Source organism: Larus michahellis, chromosome 9 (genome assembly GCF_964199755.1).
Source record: "Larus michahellis chromosome 9, bLarMic1.1, whole genome shotgun sequence".
In the NCBI taxonomy this organism is placed as follows: domain Eukaryota; kingdom Metazoa; phylum Chordata; class Aves; order Charadriiformes; family Laridae; genus Larus; species Larus michahellis.
The window spans coordinates 31,599,617-31,626,661 of record NC_133904.1 but is presented as its reverse complement, the minus strand read 5'-3'; the positions used below and the strand labels follow the sequence as shown (position 1 = coordinate 31,626,661).

At 35.4% G+C, this 27,045-nt stretch overlaps 1 protein-coding gene across 5 annotated transcripts in view; it reads right to left on the bottom strand.

The window, feature by feature from the left end:
* DIAPH2 (diaphanous related formin 2) overlaps window positions 1–27,045 on the bottom strand; it is a 225,110-nt gene that overhangs the window by 70,353 nt on the left and 127,712 nt on the right. For all 5 annotated transcript variants that reach the window (XM_074601955.1, XM_074601956.1, XM_074601953.1 and 2 more), the window contains 2 exons: window positions 22,094–22,259; window positions 6,004–6,139 (listed from right to left, as the gene is read on the bottom strand). In XM_074601955.1, the coding sequence (XP_074458056.1) occupies window positions 6,004–6,139; window positions 22,094–22,259 (302 nt within the window). The remainder of the gene's footprint in view (window positions 1–6,003; window positions 6,140–22,093; window positions 22,260–27,045) is intronic.

Below are 27,045 nucleotides of genomic sequence, written 5' to 3'. Positions count from 1 at the left end.
GTGGGGAGGGTGATGTTTAAGCATACAGTAGAAAGAGGCTCATCAACATGATATTCTTTCCTACATAATTTCGGAAACTACTCTTGTGAAGACAGTATCTTCACACTTCTATTAGAAATGAGATACTACAGCCACAGAAAAACATAACGATTCTACTAAGACAGAATTTAGTCACTGAACTTGTCCCGCCACTACAGTCAAATAAATTTCCATTTCACAGTAGTTTACGTGCAATCCTCCTCCTTGCTATCTGATTCCTGAACAAACTTTTTACTAAAGAAGAAGTTAGTTGACCACCCAATTTAATTATTTCAGAAACGTTTTTTAACACTGCAAGTTCTACAAAATATACAAATATAATGTTAAGTAACAATTACTTTTGAGATAAAAAAATGTTACTGGTATTTTCAAAATTAACAGCAATACCTACTTTTTGAAATAAGAACACTTTCTCCAAGGAAAAGTTGAATTTGCATAGACAACTATTCAAAGTTAACATTTGTTACTGTTCAGTAAATAGTCCCCAAGAAACCTACTTTTAAGAGAAAAGAAGCCAATTCTTCTGCCTTTCTTAACCTGTAATTATCCCAATCTCAGATTTCAGAGTCTAATAATTATTTTTCTTCCCCTGACAAATTACCTCATTAAATCAGTTTACTTGGAAGGCACCATATGCCATATTCATAAACAGAAATTTTTCCATTGCAAAAATTTAAAAGGGAAGATTAAATTTTAAGTTGTAATTTCTTTCTAACTTCCTGTCCATGCTCACAACTATTTGCATTTCTCTTGAGCTTTTTTTAACCCATATTATTAACATTTACAGTAATTTTGCCATCCCCAACTCATTCTCAAGATGACTTAAAACTCCTGCATAAACAGATCTTAAAAAATTTTGAGCAACTCATGCATAATTGCTTTGAAGAAGAAAAATCAAACCTCATCTTAGTTCTATAGATGCTCACATTTAAGTATAATGTAAATCTCCACCTAATTTTTTTCTGTGAATAATATATTTCAGGAAGAGTGCAGCGTATTCAAACAGACCATCAACATCAATATGAAAGATAATGACTTCCCATAGGAATTGTAACACTTGCCTCATTGGCATCCAGCACCATAAACTAATAATCTGTGGAATGTAAATAAGCCCCAAGTTTTATCACTCCAGGTACTCCATGCAATCACTGGACAATATATAAATTCAAAGGATTAAGGCTAAGACATTTACAAAATAATGTGTATCACGTAATAAACTTAGTATGGATTTCTGTTTACACTAAAGGACATAGAAGGAAGACATAACAATCAGGAAAGCACAGAATCATTACAAAGCTGCAGGAAAAGTAACCTTCTCGAACCACATCCTGCAACAGTCAGTGCAAAACAACAGTTCAAGGAAACACAACAGAATTATTGCTCATACTAGTACATACCAGTTTGAATAAATAGCACATGATTTCTTATACATGAGTACTTGAAAAGGAAAAGTAGGAATATCCATCAACCACTAGCACAGAACTTCATTTCCATCATCTGCATTAGGGGAGAACGTTAATATGTCTTCAAAACAATTAATTCAATACTAATTGGGACTGAGGAAGCTCATTCTATCTTTTATCCTAACACTGGTAGTTAAAAGGTGATTTTAATTGCCATAGTAATCAGATATAATGAAGAGCAAAACTGTTTCTGATTAAATAACATTTGCATCAGAATTGCTGTTATATAATTTTCAGCTCCTAGAAAGCTGTCTTCAGTTCTCTTTCTCTCTCTCTTGTTCAGATATGCACATGGAAGCAATGCTGCAAGAATTTTGCAGCTGTTAAATCAGACTCATGAGAGGAAGTCATGAAAGACTATATATAAATGTATCACCCCCCAGTCTTCTACAGCCCTCAAAAACAGGAAACACTGCTCAAAAACAGCTATAAAGAACGTTCTTTCTCCACAGAGCTTGTGAATGCTAAAGAAGATAAGGGACTGTTAAGCCCATTTCCTACAGAATTCCTCTCCTGTAAGGAGAAAGAATGGTTCATGATTTAGAATGTGAAATTTGGGATCTCTAGGTGTGTGGGTAAGTCACTTCAGTCTTTTCTTCATACTTCTCCATACTTCACCAGGAAAACAGGCAAACAGAAGTATCTTTCTAATCCAGGAAACATAACAGATGCATAAATAATAGCAGCGTGAAAAGAACACCGAAAAAGACCAAATATTCCCAAGCCGTACAGCTACAAGTGGGGAGGCTGTATCAGCCCACCTTCAGTTCTGCACAAAAAAGCTTGTATTTTGCAATGTGAACATGTTTTAAACTTTAGAATTACTTAAGTTTGTACAATGCTGCCCAGTGCAAATCATTTCAAAGTTTACATGGAATTGAGAGCTTGTCTGTGTTTTTACACTCATCTTTACACATTTTGGAATGTTTAGCAGGATTTATATCACTTTACATACAGTATTTACATGGCATCTCAATTACACCAGGCACTCTACAAAGCACAAAACACCAAACTGAGCAACCTGATTTTTAAAATATGGCTACTCTAAGGTTAATTTATAATCGGAAATTATACAGGAGAGTTCTTAATTCTGGCCACACTGCAGTTCTGCTCTCTCAGTTACACCAAGAAACAGAAAATAATTGTAATATTTAATTAATTTTAATATGGATTCTCCAGTGGCCACAAAGAAAGTTGTATCTATCTATCCAGCTAACAGCAAAAAAAATACTTATTATAGAACTACACAATAAAAGGCTGGGAAATGAAGGAACCCTATTGCTCTGACCTGAAAGGCTGTAGCAATGAGTTAAAATTTAATTCTTGAAGATATAGCTAGAGAAATAACTGAAAGAGAGTTAGGTTAAAATACCCTTTGGGTGAAAATCACCTTGTCAAAATGACAGCTTGAGAGGACATCTGCCTCCTTCCTCTAAGTCTTCTGTGTCACATTCACTTAGACAAATTTGCAAACTATTTATATAAGCAGCAGTGAGCATACAGAAGTAGATGTATCAAGAAAAAAACAGTTACTTGGAAAAAAAAGTTAATTGAATATTGACATCATGGAATCCACTGGGGATGGAACTATCCCCTCACCTCCTGCCACAGAGGTTGTAATATGTGAAATGGATATTTCAATATATTTAAAAGTTGGAAAAATGATTTTAGAAGTATTAAACTAACTTTGTGTCACTGGTTAGAAACTTTAGTCATTTAAATGGCAGTTTCAGTGCGTTTGGCCATGTACAGTTATTCACATATTTGCAGTTTTAGTAAAAAAGAAATATAACGCAAACCTAAACTTTAGTTGTATCTGTTGATATGAAAGCCTTTCACGATGAAAAGCAAAATGCTATCAGTATACTGAGGCATCTACGTTACTGCTAAGCATGGTCTACTCTTCACCTGCTTAAAAATTTAACGGATGTAGACAGTTACGCTCTCACTGACTGAGGTGAAGCAATTTAAGAAGGTGTGACTTTGATCTGTTAGTTACAAACTTTAAACACAGACCAATTCACTGACAATAGTATCTAAGTGGGCTTCTCAGTTTTCAACAGCTGAGAAAACATGTTAGCTTACATTGTTTTAACGGGTAAACTAAACTCAGTATGTCTTCAAGCACACTGGTAGAGGGGAGGGTGATGATGGGATAATTTAGGTTCTTCTTACCTCACTCATAGGAAAGTGCCTGTCCATACTACAAAGGACTTTTTTTTTGTCAGGTGATCGATATCAAAGAAAGATTAGTCAAATACTGAAAGAATGCATTAGAAAAGTCACATCAGGTAACTCTATGAGCTTAATGTCACAAAATACTGAAAATATATTTATGCATCACCTGCATTTAAATTTTATATTTTGTTCAGAGTTAAACTGAAATTATTAGAAGAATCTTTATATGATAAGGAATTTAAGTTTGTCATCTATACAAAGCAACAGAGTTGTTCACTAAAACTTCTGCTACAGTATATTCCATGCAGTGTCACTGCCACTTCAAGCAAGGCAAAAAATAACAGGATTCGTGGTACCACTGCAGAAACCCTCCAAACCAGCCCTTGGGAAGTAACTTTAAAAACAACAGAAAACAATCAAACAAACGGCGAAACTCTGAGGCTTTGGGGCAAAGTGATGTACACAAACACATGAGAATTTTTAAAAGATTCTCCCATAAACAATTTGTTTCCTATCATGGCATTCAAATTACAGTACATCAATATAAATTCATTTTTGAAACTCGGAATGCAAAGAATGAACTATTGTGAAAAACAATTTATCACAATCAGCAAATACAACAGCAACCCTAATTTACGTTTTCTTAAAATATAATTATTAGTACATATAAAGTGATAACAGAAGAAAGATTTTTCATTTGTAAATAAAACTTGTTCTCCCTTTGTCTGCTTCTTTTTTTTCAAGATTTACATACGGGTTGCTGATTTTTATCAAAATTAAACTGAAATTACTGAGCAGAAAAAAGCACAAAGTTGTGACTCTTGTATACATATATCAATGAAGATAAAACTGCACTACCTGCTGAAATCATTGTAAATATGATTCAGTCTGACAAAGCAGTGCTTAAATAGATGATGTATTTGTAAGATATATTGATATAAGTGTAACTGCAGGTTCTAGAGAAACGTGGTTGCCAAACAGGAAGGGAAAGGTGGCTGGCTAACATTCCTTGAGGGCTGGCTATCCATGCACAAGTCATAGATTGTCACTGGCGATGGAAAATTTACTCATATGCCAGAAATACTAACATTCTAAATACACGCGACAGCAAACGTTATCATCAGTATTACGTGACAATATTATTGCACTACTACATTATCACTGATGAAAATTCTGACCAGTACCTTGTCTTTTCATGGCTCTGTGTTCACTTCCGCAGTCATCCTATTAAATGTTGGAGTGGGTCTCTTTGCCTGGTCTAGTATTTTTCATCCTTGTATAAACTGACTTTACAGATACTATGTATAAGTATATGTATATGCCTTTGAAAGGCAGTGTTATTTCTAAATTTACCTCCATTCGATCAATCTTCAGCATTGCACTATATTAGTTTGTAATAATTGTATGGTTTATTGCAACATCATCCTTACATAAAGTTAATACATCATCACATCTTCCATAACATTCATCATAACAAAAAACCAAACAGCATTCTTCCAGGAGTATGCACCTGTTAGACTGTTCAGTGGATAAAAAGGACAAGCGTTTCACAGCTGGGTCAGACCAGCAGATTAACAAACACTCATGGAAAGTGAAAAAAACTGCAGGCTCAAAAAAATCTCTTGCACTATCCAATGTACAGTTTTACTCTACTTGCCTTCTGAAGTTAGAGAGGTAAAGAAAAAAGTCTGTATTTTACAGCCTTCTAGAAATCTGCACAATATCAATATCAGGACCATGCAATTCCTCCTGCTTTCTTACGTTCCTCTCTTAGGGTGGCCTCATGCAAAATACAATATTCTCACAGCTGACGAATTCAACACATTGCTTTTTATCATACTGAAATGTCACTCTCTACTTCAGCTCCAAGCTCAACCAGATTTTCTAGCTCCTAATAGGACTGTTGGGAGAACATCCATTATAACATGGATCCTCCAAGCCCCAAAAGAAAGACGTTAATTGCCACACTACCTTGATTATAGAGATGTTTACAGAATGAAATTAACAACAAAGCAAGTAAGATACTTCTTCTTGGAAGCAAATCCATATGAAAAAAAAAAATCAATTAACTGTTACAAATGAAAACAAGCCAATAATTCACAACAAAACAACTTGAAAGGAACATTAAACATATTAAGTGGCAGATACGGAATTACACGATCAAGTAGGCTAAAACAAAACAGAATTTTCACTGAAAAATTAACCTTTTTTTCAGCTTTCAAAACAGACAGCAAGTATTTTTCATATTGATCAGCCATAGCCTTCAGTTTGTTACTCCTTACTTTCTTTTTAACAAATCTCTCCACTAAAAATGATGCCTTACCTTTGTTCATATCAATCAACTGCTGCTTCTTCTTCTGTCGCTCCAGTTTCTCTCGTTCAGCCTTTTCTTTTGCCAGTTTGGCTCTCTTTGTTTTCTCCTCCATTTCTCTTCTTTTGTTGTTTTCTTTTAATGCTTCCTGCATTAGATAAAATGAACACGGGTGTCTATATGCTGAGGAAAACTAGAAATAACAAAAAATAACCTTGTTTGCACAGATACTGTATTTACTTCTCGGGGGGGCGGGAGGAACAGGGACTGACACCCAATATTTCAAGCATCCTCAGAAATCTGAAAGGGAACACAATTTACTGTACTATTCGTATTCATTATCATTATTAGATAACCAGAAGAATGAAGATTGAAATAACTTTGCATTTATGGTGAATCGAAAAATTCCAAATTTTTCAATGTCAACGTGTTTATATTTTTTCTATTAAGACTACGTCTAGTTTAAACCTGTATCTTGCTGTTAGGAGGGATGAATGGGGATGAAGCCAAGTTCCTACTATAATGGACTTCAATTACAAGTAATGGAAACTCAGTTGCTAAAATTTAAGCTACAATTCCTCAAATATTTTTGTTGAAATATCCAAAGCAGTCTGGATCACTTAAATAGACAAAACACATCACAAGTTAGATTAAAAATCTAAATTCTCTGAGTCAACACGTTACACAAACTACCAAACTAAACACTACAAATGTAAAAGAACATCCCTGCCAGCAAAACGAACAACCACTTTCTATGATCTTGCCTCCATCCAGTCTAGAAGACACCCTCCTTTTCCAAAGGAGGTTAATCTTGATTTCTTGCTGTGGTGGGTTAACCTTGCCTGGCTGCCATTCACCCACCCAGCCATTCTCTCACTCATCCTCCTCAACAGGATGGGGAGAGAACAAGATGAAGATTGAGATGAAGACACGGAGATCACTCACCAATTACTGCCGTGGGCAAAACACTCGGGGAAGAAGAATTTAGTTTACTGCCAATTAAAATAGAATTGGATGGTGAGAAATAAATACAAAAAAGAAAACACCTCTCCCCTGTCCCCCTTGTCTTCTCAGGCTCAACTTCACTCCTTCATTCCCAGCTCCTCTATGTCGCCCCACACTCCGAGCGACACAGCAGGGATGGAGGAAAATGCAGGGTTGCAGTCAGTCTATAACAGTTCTTTCTCTGCCACTCTTTCCTCCTCACACTTTTCACCTGCCCCGCTGTGGGTCCTTCAGGATAAACCTGCTCTGGTGCAGGTCTTCTCCAGAGGCTGCAGGGGAATCCCTGCTCAGGGGCCTGGAGCACCTTCCTCCCCTACTCCCTCGCTGGCCCCGCTGCTCCCAGGGCTCTTTCTCACAACTTTTCCCTCAGTCTTCTCAGCCATGAAACATTTTGTCCTTTCCTTAACCAGTTTTTAAACAGGCACCACCAGCCTCACTGGCGGGCCTGACTGTGCCCTGTGGCGGGGCTGTCGCACAGCCGGCTGGAACCAGCCAGAACCAGCCCGACCCGGCTGTGTCCAGCACAGGGCAGCCCCGGCCTCTCCTCACAGAGGCCGCCCTGCAGCCCCACTGCCAGCACCCAGACAGGTAAACCCACTACACTTAACTCACCCCTTCTTTTCACAAATACCTTCATAACTCTTTTTACATTGCCTGCTCTCTCGAAAAAGACAGATATTTGAATTCCCTTAAGCTCTTCCCCAAGATCCTAAATTTCTCCTTAGTTTTGCCTTTCTTAAGATTCATTTATCATGAAGAAATTCACTGAAATCCATCATGATGGAATTTCACCTAATGTCACAGACAGACATGATGAATGTTAGGGATAATTTTCCTATTTATATTCACAACAGCTACAAATTTATTGCTCCTTTTCCTCTCCAACTCAGACTATACTAACATCCTCTGCCTACAGGTACTGCAGGTCTGGGCTTCGGGTGATTTTGGGAGTCCCAACACATTATGTCCAACAAGTAGTAATAGTAAAGAAGATACTGGATCCAAAAATGTCCAGAATTAACGCAGCACGTGCTCATTAATGATGTTTCAGCTTAAGAAGCTGAACAGGCAATACTAAGTAAGCACAGGGCATAAGATAAATAGTTTCCATGTCAATGTTTAGTTTATTACATACACAATTTAATCATGCCCTAAAAACTAGGAAAAAAATGTTCACAAATACAAAAAAAAGATACCTCTGTGGGTGTCTTTGTAAATATCTAAGACAATATGTCAGTTATTATTCCACAAGTAAAGTTTCCGTGAGAAATTTGGGGCAGGCTCATATTACACAGTTCTGTATATTCCTCAGAAATGACATTTCAAATGTTTATAAATGAAGATGACTATTCACCGTACTGCGTACATGCTAGGAAGAAACTATGGACAATGACTGTCACTTGTGAAAAAAAAAATCCTCTCTAAAGCACCTTTAAGTGTTAAGATTTATATAAATTATGTCAGCATTTGGTAATCCAAGACTCCCAAATGCCTCCACAACCAGAATATTCATTTAAGCAAGGGACAGCATATTTCAATGTGCATATGCCATTTCAAGAGTTTACTGAGGTAAAATACTACGTAGAGGCCCTTCTTTGAGAGCTGATACTGTTCTGCAGAGATGCTGGATACCACAGTTACCAGTGATGTTACTTGTGGATGCACTTGAAAATTGGACCAAGAACTGCATTTGCTGTACCATCACATAACCGATCACACTGAGAAACACCTTCTCTTTCAGAAAAGAGAAAAAAGAATTAAAGGAGAAAATCAATGTTTTATCCTTTTTGGTTTTGGACAGTTCTGTCTCTGCACATTCAATCACACTTGACAGAGATTTCATTTTACCGCAACTTCACAGGCTGTAATGAAAGTAAATGCCCACAATCTTATGAGAGAAAGCAAATAAGAAATGTCGTGGCTGAACTAGTAGCCCACTAGCCATTGACATACTATGATTAGATCATAGATTCTGTCACATTTTCTAACAGGAAGACTATAGTAGACTGAATTAAACAAGCTCTACAGTTATTGTATCTGGAAATTCACTTTGAGACAGACTCCACAAGTCCTATCTGAAGGGAGATTACATGAAAATACAGACTGCAGCTTGTAAAATATGTTGGCTACCAATGATGATTCAAACAAAAGCCATTCAAAATAAAGGTTTAATCTTCCTGAAGAACAGTAAGGTAACAAAACACTGACAACTGTGTGTGAGGGTGCCTATCTTCATCTACCTACACCTATCCCTTCATATACACACATTTGTACATACAAACAAAAATAAACAAAACCCAGCATTCCAACACATGCAGCGCAGGAAGCACAAAGAGGTCAGATGAGCCTGTCCATTATTTCTTCAAAATGCACACTTCCTAGTATTTTACTTACCTCCAGGATGTAAATGCTTTAGAGCATCTTCACATATAGTCTCCTACCAGAGACTATAAAGGAAGAGTCAGCGACAGCAAGTAAAAATCCACTAAGTGCTAACCTGAAATACCACAGCTTTTTCCAACCAACATGTGGCTACAAGAGGTGGAGGTTGCAGCAAAGGGGCATTAACCCCCGGCACTTTCTGCAGTGGTCAAACCGGCCACTCTGAAGGCAAGAGAGCGAAAGCCCAGCAGGCCATCACACCAACTGGCTTCTGGGGCTCTCAGGCCCTTGACTGCCTCTTTCAGAACCAACAGTGCAAGGCAGCACTGCACTCATCAGCTTCAGAGCCATTTTCATAGCAACATAAAAGGGTTACTCTAGAGAGAAAAAAAAAAAAGCACCTCATTGACTCTTAGCTTTGTTGTAGTACCCCAGCAACTGTTTGGTAACAGCTCTAATATTTCTGATTATTATTTGGTGGATTCTTTCCTGCCATCCCAAATTCCCTTAAAAGTGTTTGGGTGGGTAGGAGGTTCGTGTGCTGCATTCCTTGAAATTTAACATATCTTCTTTTCATCTACATGCCAATTAAAAATTAATATTGTGAAAAAAGAACAAGGACGAACTGAACCATCACCATCGTTTAGTGCACGCAATCCCTTTCCTTCGTAAAGCGTCTCAGAACAAACTACCTCGAATGTACTTCTTTGCTATTACTCTCCATCAGGCAGTCTGACTCTTAACCATTTCATATTTGTTACGTCACTTACTGCTGTACATTTAGTCAGAGCTGGGTGAAAGAATGAAATAAATCATTTGCAAGAACATAATCCCAGATGTTTTCAAGTTACGTGCTCAAAGCCAAATAAATATATATTAATCTGTATTTATAAACACACTTTACATTTGAATTAATATTGCTAACAAATTTGATCAGTTTTTCAAAGCTGATTGAAGATGACTGTAAATAAAGGTAAAGAGAATTTTGACTCAAGTATAGTGGTTTCTACAGCATTTGCTCTGCCTGAATTATACTACCAATCCTTTAAGTTTCCTTTTCTACAGTTTTACTGAAAAGGGTTATTCTTCTCTTTCATGTGGGTTCGATTACTGCATTATTTACTATTGCCTCACTTTATAGACCTCCAGACTGTGGATGAGCCTAACATTTTCTAATACAAAGGTGATATGACTCTGCACCTGCCTTACCACGGGGCCCATTTGGACCCCACCAATCTAAAGTTAAGCCTTAAATTAAAAGAAATCTGAACATCATCTCATGCTTTCACCTCTTTTTTCTTTGTCATATTTTTATACTCCTCTCTATCTATTCTCTTCCAAACTCCTGGGTTTCAGTGGACTTCTTTTAATGTAGAATAGCGCTATTTCGGGTTATCAGGTTATTTTTAAGTGTTGAATGCCAGTGAGATCCTTTCTGTGTAGGTTTGCAAGCTAAATTACCTAATCACTAGAAGGTAGAGATCAGTGTAAATACTGAAAAAAGTAATTGGCATTGCTTTTAAAAGAGGGGGGAAAAAAACAGCATTTGTTTACTGTACCTCAACAATGAAAAAGTATCTATTAGTGTTCATAGGTATAGACTACACAACTATATATATACACATTCCCTAACTAAAGGGTAAAACCAAACTAATGTAACAGCTACAAATCAGACAAATGTCACAAAGCAAGTAGCAATACACAGTTAAGAATAAAAGCCTTCCCAACAGCTTTGGAAAACATTTTGAAAAGTATTCAGCTAGATACTGACTTTTCAAAACATGTAAGTGCATGCAAAATATGAAATAATTTTCAAGTAGATCTAAGACAGAAATACTTTAATGTATACAACCCCTTTTTTTGATGTGCTATTCATGATCCTCTGTATTTTTGGCTGGTGCGCAACAGCATGCAGTGTTGTGAATTCAACTGCAAATTAAAAGTTAAAGAAAGTTTGAGCGTGGGGTTTTGTGGTTTTTGGTGTTTGGTTTTTTTTTTCTTGTAATAAAGACAAAACCAAATTATTGTCTCTCCTAGCAGAGAAATTGATTCAGCAAGGAATATTATCTCTTGTTAAGAGAGCTAGTCGAAGGGGCACATGGCTTGATGTTCCCCCTTGTGTTTATTAGGCTTCACTGAAGTAAGGCTCTTGTACTCAGGACTGCCAGTTTATAGCTTGGCTTCCTTAAGAAGCAAATAAAAAATTAATGTATCTCTTGCATTCTGTACATATCTTAACTTTTGACAGACAAACAAATATTCACACACCAACATGGCTGTAAATAGGCTCTCAAAGGTAAATTATTAAAAACAAGGAGAAAGAAAACAAACCGTAATGCACAAATCTCCTTGGATATTAAAGACACAGTTGGCTACAAAGCGGTCATGCACCAATAATGAAGGCTGCCTGTGATCCCACAGGCCCTCCCTAAATTTGCCTTGTAACTGCAAAATATATGAACTGAAGTTCCAGTGGAAAAAGAATAAAATAATCTTTTTCAGGCATAACTCATTAGGAACAACGACCTCAGATTAACTTCCAGTTAATCTACAGAAATAGAGAGAGTTAAAATACAGCAGATTGAGCAATCAGTTTACATGTGAAAGAAAGATCTTTCATGAGTATTCCTTGGAGGATAACATATTCAAATACATTGCTATCCTTATGAAAATAATGGAAAAGAGATGCAATGAGTTGGTATTAAACAAGAGCAAACAAATTGAATTTCCTGATGGGTGGTCATGAAACAGTACGTAGAAAAGATTCTATTTTGGGATATTGGCTCATGGTTCATGCATCAGAGCCATTACATCTGACATGAAATGCCTTTGACATGCCATTACAGATTAAGGTTTTTGGCAAGTGTAGCTGCTGTTGTATATTCAGGTAGGGAGAAGGGGTTTGCTGACGGCTTATCAGCTGTGTTGCAAAAACACTTAAAACTGTCTAGCAGTGTAAGGTAGAAGATATTTTCAGTGTTTAGTGAACCAAGTTTAAGGCTACCAATGAAAATATATATAGTATGTTTTAATTACTTGACAGTATGTGTTTGAATAATTACTAAATAGCCTTTAAGTGGACAGATTTGGGACTGTTTTGATAGCTCCTTGAAATCAATATTTGGATACCAGAATAAACATGCATACCTAATTCAGGTTATTCCTGAAAGAGACAGAGAGCTGAAATACACACTTACACAGTAACAGAACTGTATTATTGCAATTACTGAAAATAAACAAACAAATAGAAAAACCCTAAAAACCAACCAAACAAAAAAAACCCCACAAACCAAAAACTCAAACACGCAAACAAAAAAATCTCAGCAAAACAAGTGTTAGCTATTTTGGGTACAATCAGAGCAGAGAAACCAAAGCCCACAGCAGATGAATTATTATTTTGTTCAAGAAGCAATCTTTCTGGATCAAGGAAAAGACAAATCAATAGGTCAGCATGTGAAGCCTTGATCATGCAAGCGCAACCCTTTAAATTCTTTAAGAAAAATTCACTCTTTCTATTCTACAAAATCTGTTCCTACAAAAGCCTAAATCCAGTAGAAAAAGTCACATATGTTTTTTAAAGAGCTGGACCTTGAATATGATGTGTTAAATGGTTTCAAAGTTTCTGGCTAGAAATTCTCCACATTTTAATAGACGCTGTGAGAATTACACACCGTGCAGTGTACATTGATATAAAGTATTTAAATAACAAAATAAAAGTGCCTGGGTTTGAAGGGGTTTGCAAGTTTCCTTCAAGACAGGGCTTATGGACTATCAGAAGAAAGCGTTCTAGAGGTTGTGTGACATTACACTCCAAAGAAATGATAAATGTGAAAAAAAATCAACACTGACAAGATACGCTTATTCATCTGCAATTTTTTTCTTGATGTTTCTTACACCTTCCACTTCATGCTTCATATTATATTTTGACAGGATAATCCAATTCTATTAGCTTGCTTTTCCTAAACGTGATAAGCAAGCAAATATGAACTTACGGAAGTGAATGAGCTATAATTTACTACAACATCAGCAAGCTAATTGAAGATGCAATAATGCAGTGATCAATCTGAAATCACAATTAAGACAAACGTGGATTCAAATTATCAAATTATCTTAATATGATATATGAACAAACAGAATGATGAGGCTAAGACTATATGAAACACCCTTGTGGAGATTATAGAGAGAAGTCAGATTCCTTCTAACTCATGACAGCTTTGTAGAAATGTTAGGTGCAGACGTAAGCGTCTGTAGCCTGTAAGCACCCTCTACGGAAGGGTTCCTCTGAGACTTTGAATCCTGCCAAAGGGAGTCACTTAGAGAAGTAATAAGGTCTACTGGTTTACAAGAGATTTTCAACATCTGGGTTAGATTCACAGCTCAAGTATTGTGATAGTTAAAATTCCAAACTATGCCTGGTTTCCAGAGTGGAATGAGGATTCAAAATCCTCATGTAAATATTATAAACTTTCAAGATAATGCCTGGGAATGACGACATTACTCAGTTGGACTCACTGACATCAGCACTGAATGGAAAGTATGTTTAAAACTATCAAATGGAAAATTCTAAAGAAAAGTTTTTTAATGCTTTCTTTTTCAGATTAGAAAACTTAACTTCATACTTTCCTCTAGACCATGTTTTCCCATATTACTTCTGAAAATACTACTTAAGCAAAGGCATCACTACCGCGAAATGACGACATCTATTGCTTTTAACCCATCCACAAGGACAACCACGTTGCCACAGATGCAAGTGAGACCTGTCAGAAACAAATCCCGCCCCCATCTGTGGTACCTGTTATTTCTACACTTGCCTACCTTCAACTGCTTGCAAATGCAGTGTACTGTAATTCAGTTCAGTTTCTTTTATTATTATTTATTTTTATATCTTTTGGATATCTTCCAAGACAAATGTCATCCTTACCTTTTATATCATGAATGGAGTAGCTACTTATCTAGTAGTACTAACAGCTTGTTAATAAAGTTGATGAGTTACTGCTCCTATGTGAATTCTTTTGCTTCTGATTCCATTACCTATAGACTTTCCCAGCCTACAGCTAATTCCTGATTTGTTCAATATCATGATTAAAAAAATTAATTCTCCTTAGCACTAGCTGGATGTATACACTCAAATGAGAATTTAGAGAGCTTGCAACAGAGTCTTTGTGTGAATTTTTTTGGGCAGGGGGCTAGGAAGGGCTTGCTATATACTGCCTGTTAATAAGGACAATGTTTCACTTTTGATACCCTGTTTTCACTTTCTCTTGGGAAATTTCACTGGAGAAAATACTTCTTGCTCATTATTCTTTATTTTTTCATAGCTTCCTGCTCACTAGAAACTGTTATCTTTCAGACTACATTAAAGAACTGTTACTTTTTAGGCAGAAGGGAGAAACTGTATTCCCAGACAAATAACCAGGGAGAAAAATGAATAAATACAGCCTTTCTTTTAAACCACTCCTGAATTACAAACTCAATTTATGAGTTTGAAAGCTGGGAATTTAGCTTGACTATGTATTGCATTTTATAGTAAATCATACATTTATTATGTATTAATTTATGTATTGTATATTCATTGATTTATATTACTGTGCCCAATGATCTGCTGTATCCAAGGGACATTTCAAAAAAGCCACAGAAAAATGTTCCTAAGTTATGGAGCTTGAAGTTTACTTTGAAGCAAGTTAGAAGCAAACAAATATTAGAAAGAAAAGGTCTTACAGGTACATTTATACTCAAGACGCTGAATCCACTGTGGTGAAAGCTTTTTCTTATGAAGGCAACATAACAGATTGTTTCCTGCCTGGCACAGGGCATCAATCTTATAACATCTAGAAAGACCAGGTTAGTCATCACCCAATAAAAAGTATTAGTTTACTGGTCATTTAATATGTCTTAACATTTTGTGGGGATTTTCGCTTTCTGGATCTTGTATTACAGGGTTACTGTTAAGAGATCCCAGCCACGCAGTAATCATCAATCAATAGTCAGCGTTGATACAAAAGGGCAGTTTATTTCATAGGTCTTTTACAAGAACCCATCTCTCATTCTGGCAGTTGATGAGTTGCTAACATCTGCTTAAATATTTACTCATACCAGAATACCGCCCTTTTATAATGTAATTTAAAGATTTAATTCCTTATTCAAAGAGCTGCATTTACACAAATGTTTTCTAGGTCAGGGAGGCAGTCGCCACTGATAAAACTGTCTACCAGATATAAAAAATAAAAATAAAAAAATAACACTTCACTGAAGGAAAAAGCTTCTTCGCATTTCATAACAGCTATGCCCATAAATGCCTGTTACTGCATCAAATTTTACCCAACTATTCTTATAGCCATTATTACAACTGGGTTTTTTTAGACTCAAAATTCACCTTTAAGACTCTGCATTAAAGGGACAGCCCACAGAGCAAACAAAACCTGAAACATTTCATAACTGTATTAGAAAAAAAAAAAAACCAAAAACATTTCCTATCTAATGCTGAAGTATATATTTCATACAACTTCCCCGAAGCACACAATCTGACTAAAAGGAAGTTTATGTCCATTTGCAAACACAGGCATGACAGATTTGGTCGATATTTTTAAATACTCTAGCACCAACAGAAACAAACATTCAGAGTGTAACACATTAAAAATATTTCAGATAATTTGATATGAACTCTGTGAGACAGCAGGTTAAAGTGAAGAACGAAAACAGAAAAGAACAAACTGGAATCTTGCTTCAGGCAACTGGTTAATCGTTATTTGAAAAGAGCCTGAAACTATATCAACCCAAAATGTATCAGGTTACAATTATCCTTAAGGACAATAGATATTTGTGTTTACTTTCAATAGAAGAAAGGACTAATGCAATAAAATCAAAAAACATTTCTTCTTAAAAATAGTCCTAAATATAAAAGCCATATTATTATCCAGTGGATCTGCTATTTTAACTGCAAAGAGAAAAAAACCAAACAAAACCCCCTTGTAACTACATTTGGTTATATTTCTCCATAATCGTCAGCTCCAAGAGAAGAAGAAATACACCTTTTTACACACACACACCCCTGGCTTGATTTTGAATCATGCTCCATTCGCAAAGGAAAGTCACGCCAAAGTGCTTTACTTATTTCTTGTGATATGCCTTGAATACAACGAGGTTATCCGGACATACATAAGCACCAAATCAAAGAAGTAAACACAGAAGGAGGTGGCATAAGTACCAAAAAGTTAAAAGCTCACTTCAAATGTTTGAATATTCTACCTAATCTTGGGGGGGGTGGAAGAAAAAAAAAAAATAGACTGAGCAAGAAGCACTACATGATTTTTAACTATAAGAGGTGGCGCGGTAAAGTGGTGCAAACCTTATTTTGTTGTCTCACTACACCCTTGGCTTTAATTATGCTTCCTGCAAAAACTGTTAGAGAATGCTGGGGATAAAACCGGAGCAGATATAGAATAATAAATAAATCAATCAATAAACAAACTCTTGTTTCTTCTATCTGCATCTCTAGGCTGATTCACTATATTGCAGCTCAATAACTGAAATGGCTCACAGGCAGCATTTGGTTAGATTGTTGGTCAGAGGAGCTGTAAGTTTATTTGGCTATTTGCAACCATATGATGGGTCACTTAGACTGTGAGTTCCTAACTACGCAGAGGTGTTTTTTTTTCCTCCTAACATCACAGAACAGCCCAAAAAATGCTTATTCTCTCTCACACAAAGCTAGACAGATGTGGATAAAAACTAAGTACAAAAGACTAATTTGGAACTTGACTGGAAACTTTGTATCTGGACAGTTTTAAAGACATAGAACAACAAACAACAAATGTCCACAAATAAGTAAATTTCTGGGGTAATTGTCTATTGCTGGGAAAAAGCATAGAAAGTGTTCCAACAGCAATCAATACGTCTCACAAAGAAACTGAGAAACGTCAGCTACTGCATCAGCCTACACTGCTACTTACAATTTCCTTTCCTCTTGTTGGTTAGGGATAACAGAATAACAACTTATTTGTATGGAAAATTTTCTTGGAAAATAACTTGAAGAGAAACTACTGGACCCAAAGGAATATCATCGTATTGCTGATACACTTTGATCAGAGGAATGAAAGATGAAAAAACAACATTGACTGTTCCAGAATTTTTTTTTTCCTCATATTCTCTACATCTTGTCATTTAGCCTAACAACTTCTGAACGCTTAGACCATGTGGAGGTGCATTTATTAAATACTGTTTCTGTCCAACTTGCAAAAGGCAAGCAATTAGAAAAGACGATACATGTATATATTTTTTTATTTCAAGTAATCAAAAATGAGCATTATTTTCCATTCATGGCACTTCCTCTACTTATCATCAAAAGTTTTTACCATGAGTTTTCTAAAGACCAGCTGTTTTCTTAACATTAAAATAGCTTGATATGAGCATAATAAGACAAACGCATATCAAGAGCCAAACATACTTTTAAATATACATATACATACAAAGACAGACAGAGAATTTTCTCTGTGACCAGGGGTTGTGCCATGTTATATTATTATACTTCAGTCATTTACCAAAATACTAAAAGAAGTTAATGGGACCACTTAGAGAAAGCCTGCAGGCATTACAATAGTCTGAACTGGACAAATTTAGTAAATACGCATATTCTAGGCAACATTTGGAGATGATGTATATCCTCAGTCTTTTCTGATTGTTCCTGAATTCTTACCAGTAGTTAGGCCGGGGTTTTTTTGTTTTGGTTTGGGTTTTTTTGTTTGTTTGTTGTTTTTTTTTCTTCCCCCCACTAAATTCCACAGATTAAACTAGTTTCAGAGTCTTTATCCTTTCGGGAAACTTCTCACAAGCATCAAAATGTTGCAGAAAATCTCAATTCTTTTCAGTAGTTTTTTCCTTATAGAAAAAAAAGTATTACTGTACTGTGAACTTCTATTGCCTTCCTCAAATGTCTGTAAAAAAATAAATCCTTAAACAAGAATCTTTATGCCACTAAAGTCTCCAAATTTCTGCTCTAGTGGATAAAATAAGTCAAGAAATTCTCAAAAGACCTAATTACAATTACAACTACTACTACTGTATATATCTGAACAAGTGAATTGACTGAAGCACAAATGATGGTAAGGAAGAGAAAGTGTCTCCCTAAGCTACATAAGCCTCAGATTTCACTTTTTTATATGGAAGAATTACTATTTAAATTAGTATGCATCATACACGTGGTCCAAGTTGATTTCCTTATTTAATAACTTTTTTTTTTTTAAGAGGCTTAGAAGATAAAAGGACAGATAAAAACTTTAAAGACCATAGCATCAGATGGGTATAATTAACTACCTAGACAAACATGTAGCAAATTATATTGTCCACTTTCTAAAGTTATAAAGCAATGCAAGAAATGAAGCCTGCTTTTCTTTAAACCCAAAGACTATTTGTGTCTGTCTTTTCTCTTTGGAATGCGAGTTTAATATTCCAAACCAGAATACAGAACTTGACAGTTCTGTCTTGATAAACTAGATTAATTTATGGAGACTTCAGTAAAGGTTATTAAGTAAATATCATATGGATATCCTAAGAAGAACTGACCATACATAGGTTTGTAGAAATTCCAAAAGCAGAAAGGTCTCCAGCCTCTGAAACACCTGCTTGTGACTTTTGCTAGAAGAACTAACAGGAGTTTGTACCTATAATGATTTCCCCTTAACACAGGAGGCACTTTATGTCAATTCAGTGAAGAGATATTAATGTCTTGCAATGCAGTGATTTGTTGAGTGTATTTATACTGCAAGATGAAGGGTTTAGGTGAGATGTTACCAGAACACGACAATCTCGTACCTAGGATTGCAAGAACGTATGCGTGAGGTTATTGTGATCCTCAGTAACAAGAGATCACTAGTTCACGACTACATAGTGCCATAGTGAAGGAGGCGGCCTTGCTCTTAATTTGTCCATAGCTACTCCTTATATCAAAATCTTGAAAAGAAGGAAAGTCCATTAAAATTGGTTTAGTATATAAATGAAATACAACAGATGGACTACATTTGAAAACAGCAGAGTAGTTACAATCTGCTGAAAATATAAAACCCACCCACTCAAGATCAAATCTAGCAGAAGAAAAGGATTCAACTACAGAGGGCATTTTACCTGTGCCAAACACTTTCACAACAGCCTCTTCTCCTCCTACTAAATAACAGCAATAACAATAACAACAAAATCAAGGCAAGGCTGCTGTCTGCTTTGAGTACTGTCTAGCACTCAGAAGAACACAGGTACTTGTGCGCTCACATATAAAGAGCAAACAAAGTAAGGTAGATTCTGGCAAATAAAACCCAGATAATATTTCTCAGTATAAATAATTAGGGTAGTTTACACAACTTGATCTTGGTTTGAGCAGAAAGTTAAACCATATAATCTCTGGAAGCCCAACCAACAAAATTCCATGAATTTAGACATGGATAGCCAGCAAAATAGTGTTGATATTGTACAGAAAGTATAAAAATAAAAACTTCATAAATTAGCCCGGATTCTGTTCTTTGCAGATAGTGGAACTTAGATCATCAGAAGATGCATTGTATGTCCACACATTTGAAACTTTGGCACCACAATTCCTGTGGCAATTCCTTCATAACCAGTGCTTTTAATCCAAGATTTGTCTTCAGTTGCCCCTTTGTTCTTTTAAGTTATCAAAATAAGGGACATAGGTAAAGCATTAACTATTATAATCATATATCATATAGCCATTCTATTAAAGGCTAAAGGATGGAATAACCATTTATTTCTTCAGAATACAAGATTAATGTAGAAAATACAAAACTATTGTACCTTGAAACTCAAGAGATTTGCCCTCTGTACAAAGATATACAGATACGTCTCACAGAATTCCCCTCTCCTTAACTAGCATTCAATAAACAAAAATGTAGGCAGCTAGGTTGTATTTCATCTTTTTATCAAAATAATTAGCAACATCCAATCAGTTATACCCGTGCAAAAACATTAAAAAGAACAAGTGTTACGGAAATGATAATATAATAACATATATCATTAAAACTACATCATATAGTCCAAAGTTCACGACAGCAAGAAAAGTTAATAGTAAAATTATTATCACTACCATTTTTTGAAGTCTTAAGTGCAGCTTTTTGCTGTGAAATAACAATCTTTTACATATGATTCAGTAACATGCTCACCCCAGAATTCAACACTTCATTCTTACAAAATTACTTACAGAAACTCATTCTCAACCTGAAACAATGACACTTTCATCTCTTCCTGGAACTGCGATGGATGCATAGTAGTTTCTTTTCTGCTTTTGGTTCATTTGGAAAGGCCACAAAACCATTCCAGCTTTATTAGAAGAGTTATTGCACTTCATATTTAATTTCTCACATTTACCCACTGAAAACCTGAAATACCACTTTTTTCCCCTCCCTTGGTATTACTCAGTCACTCCAAAGAAATACATTAATCTCTTACAAACGTTCTCCCTGAAAATTCAGTGATAACCACTGAAGAGCAACAGGCCATCAGCCAGATCTTAGGACATCAAAAGGAAGGAAGAGAAGAGTAAGCATTTTCATTCCAATACACCTTCCAGAAAACATTTGCCCTCTAGCTCCTATCACCTTCATAACAATTTAAATACATGTTTGAGGGCAGACTCTTATCACAATATTTGGACAGTGCTAGTCTGAAGTCTGTTTCAAGTAATTACAATAGAGCAGATTTCCAAATTCAGATATCCACATTTGGAAATGTAAGCCTTGGATTTATGAAGAAGTAAATGCGATGAAATATCTCACGAGAACTACTTCTGTTCTTGACAAGTCTTCACCCAGATGTGTTGGCATACTTACTAATTATAAAAGAATTGGTGACTTGTTTATGGAAAAAAATGAATAATTTCAGCAAGTTTTAAATGAATAGTTAAATACATTGTTGTAAAAGTTTTCTAATAAAGTACACTTGGTATGAAAAATATGTTTTTAAAGTAGTTATTCCTCCATCACACTGAAATTGAAAGTCCTTATTATTACATGATAAATTAAGCCAGCCACTGGCAATAGACAGATTGGTGAGGCACAGCTGTATGGTAAACGGTGGTATTTCCGTGTTAATATTCTCTAGAGACACAACGTGACATTCTAGGCATCTGTTTTCCCTGCACACTTCCTATGGTGCAACTAATTATGGCTCCCAGACAGTCACTAGGAAGGATGACATTAAAGCCATTAAAAAAACCCTTAGCTGCTTAAAATTAAATTCTTAAATTCCTTCTTAAAAAAGCCATACCCTGACACGAACCAAACTGGATGACTGGAAATAGTAATGTAAGCATCTCGGTGAACTTCAGGAGTTTTGTCAGCTCATCGAAAGTCCTAGCCTTAGCATCACAGCATCGTTACGGCATCAGATTCCAACACAACATGAACGTAGACACATCCATTCAGGTCTTGATTTTAACCTATTTTTCAGTATCACGCCCGTTTGTTGTGCATCAAGCAAGTTTTTTAAAGAGGAAAAATATTTTTTGATTATCCCTATGTCTCAACCACCCTGACAGCTGAGCTGGCAAGTTATAAATTGTAAGACAACAGCTATCAGTGACCAAAATCTACATAATCCTGGAAACACTAATCCAATTTCCTGCCATAGAACAAAACATAATGTTAGCTATAACACAAGAAATAAAATTGGGTGAAAGAAGAAATAAGAATATGGATAATGTTTTGCGGACATTACTCACCAAAAACAGAGTTCTGAAGTTGCTCAGATCGCCAAAGAATTCTTCTATGCTTATTGCTTTGGGATCAAAGGTGAAGTATTCTCCCAAATTTTCATACAATTTAGTCATGTTGTTGTGCATGTTGGACAATTTTTCATATTGCTCTCGGGCACTCTCAGCAAAGCTGTAAGTTTTTGTTAAGGAAAATGATTCACATGTAATCCAATCTAACAGTAAGAACAAAAAGTAAAGAAAAGTCAGTACAAAGGTTAAAAGTGGAAAATTTGCTAGTGCTGTCCTGCTTTCAAATACCACATCTTTATGTGTTAATGTTTACACCTCTGCAAGTCCATGTCAACATAAGGTGGCGGCACACTTCTCCATCAAAAGATCCCTTTCCAATGGTGAAGATTTGCAATTAATAGACTATACTACTGACCTCATAAAATTTCCAAATATCTTGGACATTTTTCTTCCAATACAAAATTAATTTTGTAAAACACATTCTATGAAAATACATACACTGAAAATATATACTGAAAATTAGTTTGCTGTGAGACTCTAACTATAATCCCCTACTCTGTTCAAGTGATGTCATGTCCCCTGTATTATGTACATATATTTTATCTGTAAAATTTGCATTGTGCATAACTACCAATGACAAAATCATATAGTATGATGTCTAATTTTCTTTGCCTTTTATTACAGATGTGGCATCTTTGTGGATTCTTTAATGCCTCACCACACAGCTCAGCTCATGCCTCAAGCTTCCTGTACCAGGTACACTTATTTGGGGTGCGCTCTCCTCTTAACTGTGTCCTTTCATTTATAAAAATGGAATATCCACCCACCTGCCCCAGTGAACTGACAAACAGCTTTGAAAGATTATTAGTAAGAAAAACACAAGTTGCTTTTTCCATTAGGAAATACGGAAGTCTAGAAATGAAACTGATTGACTCCCATCCCAGCAGTCATCATTGCAAGTTTGGCATAATATAGAAAAATGTGGCATTTTTTTTCCCCTGTAAGAAAAAAATATTTTTTGAACAATTAATTTGCAAATATAGGAAGGGTGCAATCTACTAAGGGAAATATTACTTTGCCTCAAAGCAAGTAAGTTCAGTCTGCTGTTTTCTTCTGTTGTGGTTGTTTATATCCACAAAGTCACAAATCACTGTAAAAAAACAGCTAGTACACGATTAAACTAGTTCTGCTGATACTGAATTGTAGCTGATGAAAGTGTTGTGCTGTACATATCAAAACCCAAGAACAAAAGACACAAGTTATTCCCTGAACTACAAAAATCACACAGTCTGGCTCCCTGTGGCTTTTACTTGTAACGATTCTCTTCCATGTGGATTCTGGTTCTTAATTCAGCACAGCTCATGCTTCAACCTTTCCCCATACTTGCATCTCTAATTTGAGACTCTGCTTAGTGTCACATTTCTAATTTGAGTAATTTCTAATTACTCAATATCTTTAAGATCTCTATCTGTCTGCTAAATAACAAACAACCTGGAAACTAATTAAGGGAGACATACAGAGAAATTATAGAAACCATTTATTTTTGAGATTAGACTAAATCCAAAAATGATTCTTCAGAAAATAGTCAACAAATTGCAGAATAAAGAAAAAAATTCAGGTGGATAATCTATTCATAACATTTCCGTAGTGTTTGGATACTGCTGAGTACTTAAAAGGCTATCAGTTCACAAGCTACATGCAAGAGTAACAAGGCTGAAAATATCGCCCACTGATATACGTTCATTTAGATGGCATTAGATATAATGTTCATTTAGAATGGCAAAAAGAAGAAACCAACCATGTAATGGATCTTAATATACAAATATCAAGATTTTGAAACAGTCACATCTACCTATATAGTTTCATACCAGTGCAAACACAGCAGTAATACCTATATTTGCAGTTTATCGAAATGAAGTTTAACCTGCTTAGTTAGAATTTCGAGCTTGGACCGTTGAATCGCTCATCTTAATACAAGACAAACTTGGTATAGTTCAGTCTTCAATGACATTTAACTGTACAAAAGGAAATGAAAGTTTAATGGCAAGAATACATTAAATAGGTAATAATGGCACATTACTGAATTATTGAGCACAGTCTAAAAATTTTAGAAAAACATGAATTGCCTTGGAGTCAGCAAACTACTGTGTTGAACAGCTCACCAAAAATACTAAGAAAAAGAAATACGAAGGTACATAATTATACAAATTGTATCTGTTGTTACTTTAGAAACAGCCTCATAGAATATAACATGAAACCAAATTAACATAGTAAAAATCACTGAAAAGTCTGAAATAAAAAGAGAAAAAAACCTTTGAGCATTTCAGACTTGAAATTAATTCCTTGAGACAAAGCTCCCAGAGTCGAATTCTCACATTAAACATGAGAAATAACACCAGTAAGCACTAAAAAGAAAAAAAACCAATACCGCTACTGGAACTAGAACATATTTTAAAGTAACACTGCAGAAATATATTAGATAAAAATAATGTTGAAATTACAGTACAAGTACCAAACTGCAAAGAAGAAACATCATTAACAGGTGGCTTGTAAGACAAAAGAATGTCAGTAAGATGGATTAATATGATGAGCAGAGAGAATACAGTATTTTATCTACGCTTAATTTTGAAGAAAACAAGTCAGTACTGTAGAGGCAATAGTTTCCAGTCATACACCATGTCATATTAACAAAGTTGCTCTTTGTCACACTCTATATGCTTCACACAATCTTCATACTTATAAAATATTACTATCTTGAACCATCACCTTGAAATGTACAACTTTAAGTCATTGCAAAGACTCAGTCAATACAGCCATTCCAGAGAAGCAAAGCCATACTCTGCTTCATGAAGACGCATTATTGAAAAATCTAAGCTATCAAAACTTTGCATAAGAGAAATACTTAATTCCACCAGTTTTCATTAATACAGATTGAAGCTTTAATGAGCGGTCATTTAAAAACTGTAAACAAAGTTTCATTCTTACTACGCTGAACCAAAACAACAACAACAAAAAAAAACACAGAACTATCAAATGTAAAGATGCTTGTTCAACTAAGAAAAATTACTTTATTCACAAGCTTGTTTTTCCACATACACGTATTTTTTAGTTTATTTCGTAACCATAAAAAAAACTCTAAGCTAAGACTTTACTGTAAATACTATTATTTAAAAAATTAAAAAAAGAAAAAAAAAACACCCAAAAAACCACTTGGAAGCATTTTTCCATCTTTAGTATCATACCTATCTCCCAAAGTTCCACATAAACCAAGAAAAATGAGTTTGTAACTCTGAATATATGGAGAGTTATTGCTTTACTAAGATTAGGAAATACACCACTGCAACAATAACAGAACAATATCTAATCATCATCTAGGCAACTCCATACCTTTAATCCTTACTGAAGTCTTGAAATATTTATTTTAGTAAGTAATTTTATGACCTTTAATCCATTTCCTTTTTTCATTTTAATACTACTGCAGATGGCAACTACACAAAATTACCCCGAGATTTTCTAAAAGTCAAGTTTGAATTTTGCAAGTGCTATTGCAGTTTAAAATTTACAGGTGTCTTCCAAACGCGCCGTCCTATTTCATTGGTTTCAACACATCATGCTGAGATCAATAAATAAATCAATCACCAGTTCAGTGGTTTCCAATCAGATATTTCCAATCAATCACCAGCCCAGTAACTGGTACCAAAAAGTTAACACTATATGCTTTACCACACAATCCAGTAAACTTCTCTGTACACCACGTCACTAAAAGAACTCTAAAGAAAATTAAAATGCAAACAAATAATAAAAGAAAACTTGATGTCTACATGAACTACAAAGATATATGTAAATGCAGAGCATTAATTTTCCTTTAGTACTTCATTAACTTTTGTTGCCAAATTTCAGTTATTTACTAATTCTACTCTGTCCTGTCTTCTTCCTGTAAAGTCAGGTCAACTTCCACACTTTTTTTTTCCCTTTCTTTTTTTTTTTTTTTTTAAATGATTTTGTTTATGTGTTTGCATTACAGCTGCCAACTTAAGCTTCCATCCAGTGCAGTGGTTTGCTTGGTAATAATCATCTCCAGGAAGGGAAAACAAACGTTTAGATACCCAGATGGACAAGGATTTCTGCAGTGAGAATATTCGGTGCAGTATCATTGTCAGAATACAAGTAAATATTGGTACGGCTGTATAAAGCCAGCTGTAAGGACTGAAAATATCTTTTCTGCAAGTCAACTGTTTTTTACACTTTGAAATACGACCAGATGACTACAGTTTGTTGGCATTTCAGTGCAATGCCTAAATTAATTCACTTAATTAAGCAAGCAATGGATACAAACGTTACCATGACACCATGCTACCACATTATGTCAGAGATAAAAAAATCACTAATTACCATCAATACTAGAATTGTGTGGTATACATACATTCTTGTATGTCCATATTAGGACCACTACCGTGGTACTTCCATGCTTTCCCCTAGTTTCTTCCATGTAAACGGAGGAGAAAAAAGATCAGAGAAATCAAGGTTAAAGACTTCAAATCTGCTGGAGGGAAAGTCATTGCTTCTACAATAACATCTGCTATGAATTTCATATCAATATATCAATAACTTAAATAATAGAGTTAATAAAGTACCTGAACACACAGAAAACTCACTTGCCCAAAGGCAAGACCTATTACTGTCAGCATTTACAAAGAAAATGAAAGCCAACACTGACAGCTTGGCATTCATCAACAATAAATATGCCACGGTAGAAAGAACATTGGTAATTTAACTATAATTATAAAAAATGCACTGGTGTTCCAGCAACTAAGGAGGCCCCGCTCCAGGGTATGTAGTCACTATAAAAACAGAATCTGAAGGACGTTGACCACGGGTCTGCAACTGTAAAACATACAGACCACTGGGCTGATGTCTTTTGATACCTCCAGCAGAAGAAAGGATGTACT